Raw genomic sequence first — 13,082 nt, 5'->3', positions numbered from 1 at the left:
GCTGGCTTAGATACATGTACTGTATATTAGGAAGGGGAAACTTGTCATTTTGGTGTCAATAGGCTTATTGATATGTATAGTTAAGTATCATCTGGATAACAATTCAAATGTATGGAGTATTTCCTCATAATAAGGAAAAATAGACTGTACAAGGTCAATAGAATCAGTCAAAGAAATACACCTTGTGGCTCAACATGGCTAACTCCGGGTTTGCATTAACATTTACAAAGTGAGATCGATCTGATAAATATCTTGATCTGATTAAAACCAACTTAAAATAAAATGATGAGACTTCAAAAATTGTGAGGTGAGAAATTACTTACATAAATACAACTGGCTGGAGACATTTGCAGAGTAATATTGATCCTTTTAAAGGTGAACTAAAAAAATACCTTATCTGTTTGGCTTTTATGTCGGGTTTTAGAATTTCCTTCATTCTAGTTTTTAACAGTGATAAGTGTTATTTTTCCCTCCATCCATCCTCTTCCGCTTATCCGTGGTTAGGTCACGGTTGCATCAAGGTCAATGTTTTCCAGATCCTTTTGATGGATTCCGAGGGCTTCCCAGGCTGGACACGATAAGTAATCCCTCCAGCGAAACTCTGGGTCTACTGGGTTTACCTGGAAAAGATCCCCAAAGATGCCTTAACCACCTCAACTGGCTCCTTTCAATGCAAAAGAGTAGGGGGTTCTACTCTGAGCCCCTGAATGTCTAAACTCCTCACCCTATCTCTAAGTCTAAGCCCAGCCACCCTCGAGAGGAAACTCATTTCGGCCACATGTATCCGTGATCCTATTCTTTTGGTCACTACCCCTAGCCAATCACCATTGGTGCAGGCTCAGCTCGCTCTTTACCAAAATGGTACCGCAGAACGCCCGCATTACTGCTGACACTGAGCCATCTGTCTATCAATCTCACGGTCCACCCCTCTGGGAACATGTCTGACTTGTGCTGAGGATGTGGACACAGCTCCCACTTTGGTCATACAGGGGTCCGGATGGCTCGTAGCAACGGCCCCGGGACCCCATATTTCCGCAGTACCCCCCACATGATCCCCGAGTTATATTTTAGTTTTATTTAGATATTTAGATATTTTTATTTTTAACTCCTTCTCTTTAAATGTTGTATTTACTTTAATGCTATTGGTATACATTAGTCATTACAACTAAATCCATTTTTGTTTGTAAAATGTCATTATTAAAGGTTCATGTCACTCACTGCAAAGCACTTTGAATTGCATGTGATTTATATGAAAGGTGTTATACAGTTGCAGGAAAAAGTATGTGAACCCTTTGGAATTTCCTAGTTTTCTGATTAAATTGGTCATAAAATGTGTTCTGATCTTCATCTAAGTCACAACAATAGACAAGCTCAGTCTGCTTAAACTAATACCACACAAACAATTATATGTTTTCATGTTTTTGTTTAACACAACATGTAAACATTCACAGTGCAGGGTGGAAAAAGTATGTGAACCCCTAGGCTAATGACTTCTCACAGAGCTAATTGGAGTCAGGGGTCAGCCAACCTGGAGTCCAATGAGACGAGATTGGAGGTGTTGGTTAAAGCTGCCCTGCCCTATAAAAAACACACTCCAGTTTTGAGTTTGCTACTCTCAAGAAGCATTGCCTGATGTGAACCATGCCTCGAACAAAGAGCTTGCAGAAGACCAATGATTAAGAATTGTTGTCTTGCATAAAGCTGGGAAGGGTTACAAAAGTATCTCCAAAAGCCTCGATGTTCATCAGTCCACGGTAAGACAAATTGTCTGTAAATGGAGAAAGTTCAGCACTGTTGCTACTCTCCCTAGGAGTGGCCGTCCTGTAAAGATGACTTCAAGAGCACAGCGCAGAATGCTCAATGAGGTGAAGAAGAATCCTAGAGTGTCAGCTAAAGACAAATCTCTGGCACATGCTAACATCTCTGTTGATGAATCTACGATACGTAAAACACTAAACAAGAATGGAATTCATGGGAGGACACCACAGGGAAAGCTACTGCTGTCCAAGAAAAACATTGCTGCACGTTTGAAGTTTGCAAAAGAGGACCTGGATGTTCCACAGCACTACTGGCAAAACATCCTGTGGACAGATGAAACCAAAGTTGAGTTGTTTAGAAGGAACACACAACACTATGTGTGGAGAAAGAAAGGCACAGCACACCAACATCAAAACCTCATCCCAACTGTGACGTATGGTGGAGGGGGCATCATGGTTTGGGGCTGCTTTGCGGCATCAGGGCCTGGACAGATTGCTATCATCGACGGAAAAATGAATTCCCAAGTTTATCAAGACATTTTGCAGGAAAACTTAAGGCCATCTGTCCACCAATTGAAGCTCAATAGAAGAAAATACGCCCTCTGGAGTGGCCCAGTCAGAGTCCTGACCTCAACCCGATAGAGATGCTGTGGCATGACCTCAAGAGAGCGATTCACACCAGACATCCTGAGAATATTGCTTAATTGAAAAAGTTTTGTCAAGAGGAATGGTCCAAAATTCCTCCTGACCGTTGTGCAGGTCTGATCTGCAACTACAGGAAACGTTTGGTTGAGGTTATTGCTGCCAAAGGAGGGTCAACCAGTTATTAAATCCAAGGGTTCACATACTTTTTCCACCCTGCACTGGGTTACATGTTGTGTTCAATAAAAACATAAAAAAATATATATATAATAGTTGGTGTGGTGTTAGTTTAAGCAGACTGTGTTTGTTTAGTGTTGTGACTTAGATGACGATCAGAACACATTTTATGACCAATTTATGCAGAAAACTAGGAAATTCCAAAGGGTTCACATACTTTTTTCCTGCAACTGTATGAAAAAAGCTTGGTTGATGATTTTTGATTGATATTTTCTCAATATCCCGTCATGTTAGTGTACCTCTTGTGTACCAAGTGTTTTTTGGCTTCTCACAATGTATTTGCCTGCTTTGCCCCCTCTGAGTGTCACAAATGCATGTTGTCTAAAACATGTTGTCTAAAAGCATGGTGTCAAATCTATTCCATAGCATACACCTTAGATTTGTGTCACCCTGTACCTACTTTTGATCTCTTGTGTGACACACTTCGAATTAACTTGTTTCACAAGTGTGCAAATTAAATAATGACAATAAAATTGCATCGTCTTATGCAGAACCCAACATACGTAGCCTGATTTGCACCTTCTCAAAAATGAAACTTCAAGACCTGTGATTGGTCAACATTTTCCTCTGGGGCACGTGTAAACACCTAGATACTGATTCTTAATATGACCTGATGTAGCTGTGCCTTGTCCTTTAAACCTGTACCTATAATATAATTTACCCTATAAATTAATAAATATGACTCAAAATATATTTTCAAAATGTAATTCAGCTCTATTAGCTGGCTGCACAATAACTTCCTTCCTAACTAAACACTAACTAAACTGTGCTGTTAACACCACTGTATGCACCAGTACCTTTCATTGGCCCCCACCCTAACCTGATTTTTTTTTCGATTTAAAAAAACAAAAACAAAGGCAACACCTTTCTGTTTCAAGTCAGATTTTTTTTATTTACATTGCTAATGTCAGTTCGAAACAAATTTCAAGGGAGTTTATATCTTTTGCTGAAGATCCCCTTCAATCCTCTCCATCCTAATCTCTGTTCTTGTCACAGAGAGCTGCAAAGGCAAAGAGAGTGATACAAATCAGTTCTGTCTGAAATCACACTTCTACATTTCATTATTTAATCAGACATGTTTGAAGGTTACTCACTATGCCTGGGGTCATAGATGAAGTCTGGTTCTCCTGTGAAACCAAGACACCTCGCCTGTTTCATGGCATGTGCCAGTTCGTGGTGCTTGATATGATTTTCTTTAGCTGGGAACAGAAATGTAAAATAGATTAAAATGAAGAAATGTTTCACATATCAAAGAAGTTATGATGAATCTGGTTGTTCCTACCCATCAAGTAAAATGCCCGATAGCTTTCGACCTCTGCAATGGTTTGGGGTTCAGTGATGTTCATAATGTGTATTAAATTATTGTTGGTTCTGCTGTCGACAGTGTAGAGCAGACATCCCTCACAGGTTGGCAGGGAATGGTACGTGCAAGTGAAGCTGGACTCTAAAAGAAAAAAAGAAAAAAAAAACATTTACATCTGAAGCAGACATTGCTCCCAGACTCAAATGAAGGTGGATACATTTACTTGACCAGAAGAAGAGGAGTTTTTACGATAGTTTTATTAACATGCTAGCAGCTCTGTTGGGCTGAGTGAGATAAATGCTATGATCAGTACGGTAATGTGCTCAAAGGTACAATGCTAACATGCTGGAATATTGTTCTTCAGGTTGAGAAACTAAGTTCAGATTTTTATCATGCTAACATTTTCTACATTAGCAATCAATAAATAATGCAACTAATCTGTATTTATATAAAGCCAATTCATAACAAATGCTATCTCAAGAGACTTTACAAAATGAGCATGTCTAGACCCTTCTCTTTGTTATATTATTTACAAAAACATTAATCCTTCATGAGCACAGCACTAACCAACATTTAACAAAGTTACAAGGGAAGGAAAAACTTCCCTAAAGAGGAAGCAACCGGCATTTCACTCTCTAAAGGAACAACCTTCCTGATTGGCTCCATGTTATAAAATAAGGTGATTTTAGGAACAAACATATCTGTCTCGTATCAAAATTTCAGAAGCATGTAAAAATGGCGAGCGAGAGTTTGGACAAACTGAGATTCACAGATTAACAGAACCAATATTGACAAGCTCCATAATCAAAACAGATCAGGTGACTTACTGTCAGTAGCTGCAAGGTTGGAATGAACAGTTACAGGGTGCGATCCATACTTGCAATATGTAGGACTGAGAAGAAATAAAGGAGAAAAGACAAGTTCAGACATGTCATTGTTGAAGAGCATATGTTGAATGAAAACCATGTTTAAGAATGGAACTGTTAAAAGTGAGAGTAACGGGCTGTGCATACTTTTGACAAACACCATAATGCATTTTGTCTTTTGTTTTTTTTCCTGTCCTGTTATGCCTTGCAGCAAAACCAACTGCACTTCGGGGGGGAAATAAAGCTGAAGTTGAGTTAAGTTGAGCTTGAAATAACAATTGTGAGTCTGTCCTCAACAGTCCATCCTTACCAACAAATGTAAAAATCTATTCCCCAACAATTGTCTTCTTAGCATAGTGATGTTGTTCTTGTCTCGATAGAATTATTAGGACTACAACATGACAAAAATGTGAGAAACCTTAGTTTATTGAGTTTTAGGGGGATTCTTTCCTCTATGTTTACTCATTTAAATTATTATATGATATATTTGCACTGCTGATACTCACTGCCTGATCCCAATATCCTGAACAAATTGCTTGTCATTTGGTGATGTCTTAATGAAGTCAATCCACTGGCTCTTGGTTGTCTTGAACAATGCTCTATGTGGTTCACTAGTAATCCAGCCCATGATGAAGATCCACCTTCCGTAACTCTGCAGACAAACATGAAGTCAATAAGGTACAAACCTTTATCAGGCGTAGCACTTGGTATCAAATTTTGGATCAAGATTGTAATATATCAACTCATTTTTCAATCATATGGTTCATCTATCTTAATACCCGAGCCCCCTAGACGAGGCCAACCCTCTTCTAAAGGTTTTGCAGAACATTGTATTTCGATTCCTCAATTTTGGTTATGTGAGTTTGCAGTGCAACTTAGGTATTGCACAAGAAACAGTACCTAACCGAATTTCCCTCTGGGATTAATTAAGTATTTCTGATTCTGATTCTGAAAACACATTTTACACTAACCCGAAGAACTTTCTGAAAAGAGTTGTGGAAGTGAAAAAAGCCTTTATGTGTAACCTCGAAACCAATGTGTTTGCTTATTAAGTAGCACATGTTAATAATAGCTTAACACATAGACCTAAATAAGAGAGAAACAACATCTGAATATGATTTAGTAATGGATTCGATGTCAGTTGTTGAAAACCACAGCTTCACACTTACTGGAAGAAAATGATAATGTATTTAAATTTTAGGGCGAATCATTTCTGAGCTCCAGGCAATTCATCTCATGTATCACTATTATACAAAACTGAAAAGGGTTCCTAAAAGGTTGTTGCTAACGTAAAGAACCAGGAGGGAAGTAGAGGCAGCTTACCGGTTCAAAAGTTGGAAGAGGTGTTATCAGAGGTCTGCATTCCTCAACTGTTTGAGCCGAGCTGCTCAGGAACAACCCAGCCACCAGGAAAAGACTGCTGAACAACAGATTCATGATGCTACAAATGGCTAGCTTGACTGGAAGAGAACACCAAGAAAGCTTTTCTCTGACAAAGCTGAATGATGGAGCCTCACAGATTCACTCAGTCTTTATAGAAGCTGCTTATGGCGGAGTTCCAAGTGCCCTGGCTTTTTGGAATTTCTAGCCCTCCTTGTCCCCTTTCACTTTAAGGGTTCTAGGGTGTCCTGTGTTTGTAGGATTCCTAAGGACACTTCAGTTTGCACATCAAACATTACATATGTGTTGACTTTTCCTGAGCTGCCCCAAAACACAAATATGCAGAGAGCACGTAGTTTAGATAGAAGATTTTGATCATCCTCCAAACAAGTATGTAGAAAATGTGTGAGACCTCTAACATGTAGAAATATAATGATGAAACTATTTTGATCCTTTAGTGTGTGGATAGCAATGTCATGACAAAAACAGTACACCACACACTAACAGATTATATTCATGGCCAACCAATATCCAGAATAATTAGCAATAAAAGTTAAGTGTGATAAGAGCCAGATCAGTCTAATATTAACTTTAGCAACTGTAATGATGATGAAACGGGGAAGACTAATCATGTTAAATATAGATGTTGAAGTCGATGTAAGGCTGATATTAATATTTCTACACCAATGATCCAGAGGAATCTACGAGCCAAGGGAGCTCAGGATTCCAAAGGAGAGAGCCCTGAAGGCCCTACCTCCCATAGTACATATAGAGACTGTAGGTACCATGAGCAGGCCTGTATTCTGGGAGCGTATAGGACCTGGGCTCCAAATTCCACAACTTTTCAGTCAATAAATCAGACTGGTTGAAACATTTTGGTAGCAATTTTGCAGTATGGAATTGGTGGTGGGTCCTGAGTATAGACCAGTTGAGAACCACTGCTCTGTATATTGGTCCTGAAAAATGTTAACCCAGGAGCTCTGGCTTGATTGCAGGATACTGTTAAAATTTTAGTTGTCCTTGAAACCCCATGATGAAGTTCAAACTTCCATACATCTGCATGAAGTCAAGAAAGTAGAAACAAATATATGTACTGCAAGCTACCTAAGAATAGGCCTAATACATTTGTTGTAAGGAAAAATACAATTATTTTGCAAGCTAGCACAAACTAGCCGCCGGTCTCTGGCACAGCCTGTCCAAAAGAAAAAATGCCCACTCCAAGTTTGGGGGTGAAAGCCACCTCAAGGTTCACCATTGTTTTGGAACTAGCTTTATCTGCTTTTGCCCTGCTGTGATTATTTGTTCTTGAGCCATATTCAACAACAATTTAAGTTTATACATTGGTTGAAAAAAGATCTCCCCCTGCTATCTACCTATCGCATTAGTAGTGTGAGAAACATCTGATATGTTAAGCAGACTATAGCTATGCATATCTAGGTCACATCAAAACTGAAAAATGTGATGATTTTTAACATACTTAAACATTAACATTTCCAAAATTTACTAAAGAACGCCTTGTTACATAATATTTTGAAAACAAGTGCCTTTATTCAGGCTTAATAAAAATTCTGACTAACCTTCATTCACTGCAGGTTATGACCTGAATGCATACTTTAGGGGCTGGTAATTGATGGTGACTTGGATATCCTGGCATTAAAAGTGGGGTGAGGCTATCAGTAAGTGTTGATTTTAGCTGGAATGTCACAGTCCTATGATGAACTGTATTCTTTGTGTATTTGTGCATCTTGGGTCACTAAGGACAACTCAACCCGTGTAAATGTTTGATGCACAAATGGAATGGTCAAATCAAACATAGAACAACCTGGAATCTCCTTTTGACCGACAGTGAGACAACATTGGATCAATTGTGGTGTACCCAACTCTGGCCAAAATAATTAAAACCACTGATTTGAGAAAAAAAAATTGAGTTGCAGAAAAAAAAATGTTTTATGTAAATAGTGTATGCTGCTTTCTCACCCTTCACATATTTCCAGTGTAATACTTTTATTTCTGTTAAGCAGGACAGAAGGTAACTTATTAGTTTATTAGCTTGGCCAAACCGCGATCCAATGCAAGCTAGCTAGACCTTTTAGCCTCTTTGCTACAAATGCTAAGATATATAGGGGATTACAGACTGTAGTCCTTGACCATTAGATCTGAAATGAGGTTAACAGGCCTATATGTTTAAAAAAGCTTGAGCTTGTTTTTATCTTTATATCAAACTGCACAATCGAGTATGTGATTTTCTCTATGCACAAAATTTGCTGTAATTAAACTAATGGAATTCCAGAACAAGGGTGAAATGTCATTAAGTAACCATAAATACAGCAATATATCTTCAGTCTCTTCTGAATATCCTAAAAATTAAAATGACCATATAAAAATTATCGAGTTGTATGAAAATTAGAGTTCAATCTTATGTAACTTCACCGTTGAGCTTGCGGGTTACACCCTAGTTAATTGCCAATTTTGTGCCTAATTTCCCTTCTCTACAGTTCTAAATAATTTGTGATGGTTGTAAAGATTATTATTCCAGAATTGTCTCAAGTATGAGGTGTGTTGATCTCTATCCGATCTACTGGGCACGATATTGGGGCCACAACTATCACAAATTCTAGCTATTAAACATGCCGAGTATATCAGATATCTTGTTGTATGGGGTGAACCCAAATGACAGCTGAGTCTGTGGATTGTCACGCAAACAATACAAAAGTCAACTGAGTAGCAAGCTGACTGGAAAAGAAATAACAATAATCACAGCAAATCATTATAGTAAATTTATACTCATCTCCAGGTTATGAAAACGTGCACAACCTCCCAAGATTTGTCCATAATTTTAGTTTTTTCTTGGTCAATTTTCAGTGAAAAGTAGTCCTAAAACTATCATCGCAATTCTTACCCGTCAATCTCCACATTAGTTTACTCTAAAGTAGAGTTTGACCGCAAGACATTTTGCAAGATTCCCAACTTTCAGATTTGGGACTCTGTTAGTGTGTGTGTGCCATATCACTGCTCTCCACACACTTTAGATACAAAACTGTTTAATCTATAATTATTTTTTGGGTCTCCCAAATTTTCCACATATATGTTTTTGTTTGAAGGATGTTAAAAACCTTTTTGTGTGGGTAGGCTTCAGTCAGCTAACTTGCTGCAAATGAGTGGCTTGTTGGAGCTTACTTGGAGAAGTTGTGTTATTTACCTTTTTTAACCCGACCACCACAGATTTCAGGAAAAAGGTTTTATTTTACAGTACATGTTGTCTGTGTATTTGTGTATTGGGGCAGCTCAGGAAAAGTCAACACATCTGTGATGTTTAATGTGAAAACTAAAGTGTCCTTGTGAATCCTACAAACACAGGACACCCTAGAACCTCCTGTTTAACTGTAGGGAGACAAGGTTGAAGTCAAATATTGTCTGCCCAACTCCAAGGAAAATAAATAACAATATTTTTTTTAAATTCCTATAATATATAGATTCAAAAAGCCAGGGCACTTGGAATTCTGCCATAAGCAGCTTCTATAAAGACTGAGTGGCTCTGTGAGGATCAGTCATTCAGCTTTGTCAGAGCTTCCTGCTTGTTGTTTTTCTTCAAGTTATACACTGAAGCTAGCCACTTGTAGAATCATGAATCTGTGGTTCAGTAGTCTTTTCCTTGTGGTTGGGTTGTTCCTGAGCTGCTCCGCTCAAACCGTTGAGGAGTGCAGACCTCTGATTACACCTCTTCCCACTTTTGAACCGGTAAGCCTCCTCTGCATCTCTTCTGGGTCTTTATGATAGCATTAAGTGATTTTAAGCAGCTTTTTAGAAAGCTTGTTACAGTTCTCTCCTCCCTTTCTATAGGATTAGCATTCAATTTGAACTACAGTTAATGACAGACAAATGGGACACATTTTTGATAAGACAAGAAGCTTAACAATGTCACTCAATTACAAAATATATGAACCCATTTCCAAAAGGACAAGAAAATGATTGAGATAAAAAACCTGGGGCTCAGAGATACTTTCTCCTTAAGATTATGATTTTTAGATGGATACAGAATCGTTTCTCTTTCTCAGTCATTATTAAGCTGTTAAATTAAAGTGATGAGTGTCTAAAATTGAATCTCATTCAGATCTTCTTTCCGTCTGATTCCAATCGATATGTTGAACTACACTTTATATCTCAGTTAATTTGTTAAATTTGTTTGGAACTTTCATAACTTTTTCATAGTGTGTCTGGTCAGGGATGGATTTCTTTTAACTTTATTTGTACTTTTGCGTTTACGTTACTTAAGTTGAAATAACTATATAAACTACTTGCTCTGTAAAATACCCAGCAAAATCTTTAGAAGAGTGTCCTGATTTAAAATAATTTGTTTAGAATAAAAAAAACAATGATCAAAGAATCATCTGAAAACTTTCTTGACTCAGAGTTTGATACTCAGTGTTTCGTGTGATAAAGGTTAGAGAAAAATGCAAATTACGTTCAGCATTCAGCTCTGTTGAAATGAATAACTGATATTTTTGTATGCATAATTGACATCATGTTTTGTCTGCAGTTACGGAAGGTGGGTCTTCATCATGGGTTGGATTACTAGTGAACCACGCAGAGAGTTGTTCAAGACAACCAAGAGCCAGTGGATTGACTTCATTAAGACATCACCAAATGACACAGAATTTGTTCAGGATATTGGGATCAGACAGTGAGTAAACAGCAGTTCACCATCAGCTGTACAACTATGTTATATAATACTTTAAATATGCTTCATCATAGAAACAAATTTGCCTTAAATACATCAAGCAAAATATGCTTACATTTAATTGTGTATATTCAACTCCCTACTGACTAATCATTCTATCCAGATATACTTCTACGCAGATGACACCCATTTAAACCTCTGAAACAGTAATGTATTACAACACAAAAGCTGAGGTACATCCTCACTGTACATTAGTTTACCTTTAGGTCAGTTACTACTAACATGGATGTCTCAATCCAAACATTCCATGCATGCTTCTAAAAGTCATTGTATATTTTGTTAACAATAGGTCAAATAAGACCAGTTTCCTTTCATATGAAGTCTAAAGATGATGTCCTAGATGTCAAACATACCTTAACACAAATAGCCTATAATAACCATCCGCAATTATTTATTTATTTATGTTGATTTGTTGTTGGCCAAAAACAACCTGATGTTGTCTCACATGCTTTCTTGTCACAAGGCTGAGGTTCAAGCTAACAGGCCACAGGTTTGGCATAACTATGATGAGAGGAATGTGAAATATTGAAACATTTTTCATAAAAATATTTGAATAAACACTATACATTAAGAATACACCATAGAAAGATCATAGATTGTACATTCTTAATTTAAGATAGACTGACTCACTATTGTTAAATCAGGATTTCAATAAAATGTCTGAACTCCTTCTATCTCCTTTCTTTTTTCCCAGTCCTACACATTGCAAGTACGGATCACACCCTGTAACTATTCATTCGAACTTGGCACTAACCGACAGTAAGCCTGCTGATCTTCTATGTCACTGGTGCTTGTAAATGTTAGTCCTGTTAGTCAGTGTATGAGTTTGTCCAATCAAAAATGTCAAACACATCTTCCAACTGTTTGTCTCCTAAAAAGGTTTAGGTTTGAGGACTTGTTGCTGCTAGTTGTAGGGGTGCTAATTTATAAAACTCTGCCTTTGGCTGTATGAGAGTTTAGGAACAAAGATGAATGAAGAAGTTTAGCCAAACAAAAACAAACACGATTAATCTGTAAAACAACTTTCTGCAACTCTTATTTACCTTATAGGTGAATTGATTGCCAATGTCAATCTCTAAGATCAGAGAAATAAGTTATGATGTTCTTTACCCACTTACATTCATGTACATACCCTCACACATATAATTAAACACATGATGATACAGGATGCAACTATCTTACAATAAAACATTGTTAACCATGGAGCATGTTACAAAACTGATCATAGCATTTAGATAATTACTATCAGCCCAACAGAGCTCCTAGCATGACCGTAGACTCTGAAACCATCGTAAACATTACTTTTCTGCAGTTCAGGTAAATGTAACTGCCTTCAATTCAGTCTAGGAGCAAGCCAAACAATGACTGCTTTGGATTTAATAGTTTTTATTTTTATTTTTATTTTTTTTCCTGTTAGAGTCCAACTTCACCTGCACATACCATTCCCTGCCAACCTGTGAGGGATGTCTGCTCTACACCGTGGACAGCAGAACCAACAATAATTTAATCCACATTATGAACATTGATGAGCCAAAAACCATTGCAGAGGTTGAAAGCTATCGGGCATTTTACTTCATGGGTAGGACAAATGTAATGGATATAAGATTGTGCACTAAGTTAAATTAATAATACATGTTAAAACTAGTGTCTTTCTAAAATGTTGTATATCCTTTAAAAATGCTAAAAAGCTAGTTATAATTTAATGTTAATTCATGCTGCTAAGGTTAAGTTTAAAAGCATATCGGTAATTGATTGGTTTGGTCTGAAGCTTTTGTTATTGTTTTACACTTCCGGTTTCACGCCAGCAGGGGGAGCGTGTTGTCTGAGCGTCATTCATTACACCATTGAATGAAAGCCAGCAACAACGTGTTTCTTCTTTATTTCTCCCCTTACAGGTAAGAATACTGGTTAAAAGTGAATAAAACCAAGTATAAATGTGTTGTAAGTTTCCAGGAACAAGCTAGTGATATGTTTTCTGTATACAAAGTAATTTCAGTATGTTTATGAAGCAGTTTAAGCATGAATGTGTTTGCCGTGATGCGTGCATGCTAGCTTGAATCACACAGACAGAGCGCAATAGAGACACGTGTAGTGCGTCTACTGAGAGTGTGTTATTTAAGTTGTATCGGCCAGTTGAACAATTACAGTTACATGGTACA

The 13,082-nt window shown here is 37.6% G+C and overlaps 1 protein-coding gene across 1 annotated transcript; it reads right to left on the bottom strand.

Moving 5' to 3' along the window:
* Positions 1-3,500: 3,500 nt before the first annotated feature.
* On the bottom strand, positions 3,501-6,318 carry LOC136177169 (uncharacterized). The gene is made up of 6 exons (XM_065948550.1): positions 6,129-6,318; positions 5,312-5,457; positions 4,767-4,831; positions 3,919-4,080; positions 3,731-3,835; positions 3,501-3,636 (listed from the first exon to the last, which is right to left on the bottom strand). The coding sequence occupies exons 1-6, from the start codon at positions 6,240-6,242 to the stop codon at positions 3,611-3,613; spliced, it is 618 nt and encodes a 205-aa protein (XP_065804622.1). The 5' UTR covers positions 6,243-6,318; the 3' UTR covers positions 3,501-3,610.
* Between the last annotated feature and the right edge of the window lie 6,764 nt (positions 6,319-13,082).

Source organism: Labrus bergylta, chromosome 19 (genome assembly GCF_963930695.1).
Source record: "Labrus bergylta chromosome 19, fLabBer1.1, whole genome shotgun sequence".
Classification (NCBI taxonomy): Eukaryota; Metazoa; Chordata; class Actinopteri; order Labriformes; family Labridae; genus Labrus; species Labrus bergylta.
This window is presented reverse-complemented; position numbering and strand designations above follow the sequence as displayed.

Coding starts and splice junctions, on each gene's coding strand:
- LOC136177169 (XM_065948550.1), bottom strand. CDS start 6,242: ATGAATCTGTTGTTCAGCAGTCTTTTCCTGGTGGCTGGGTTGTTCCTG. Junction 4,081..4,766: donor CAACCTTGCAGCTACTGACA/GTAAGTCACCTG, acceptor TTTTTCTTTTAG/AGTCCAGCTTCACTTGCACG. Junction 3,836..3,918: donor TCGGGCATTTTACTTGATGG/GTAGGAACAACC, acceptor TTCTGTTCCCAG/CTAAAGAAAATCATATCAAG.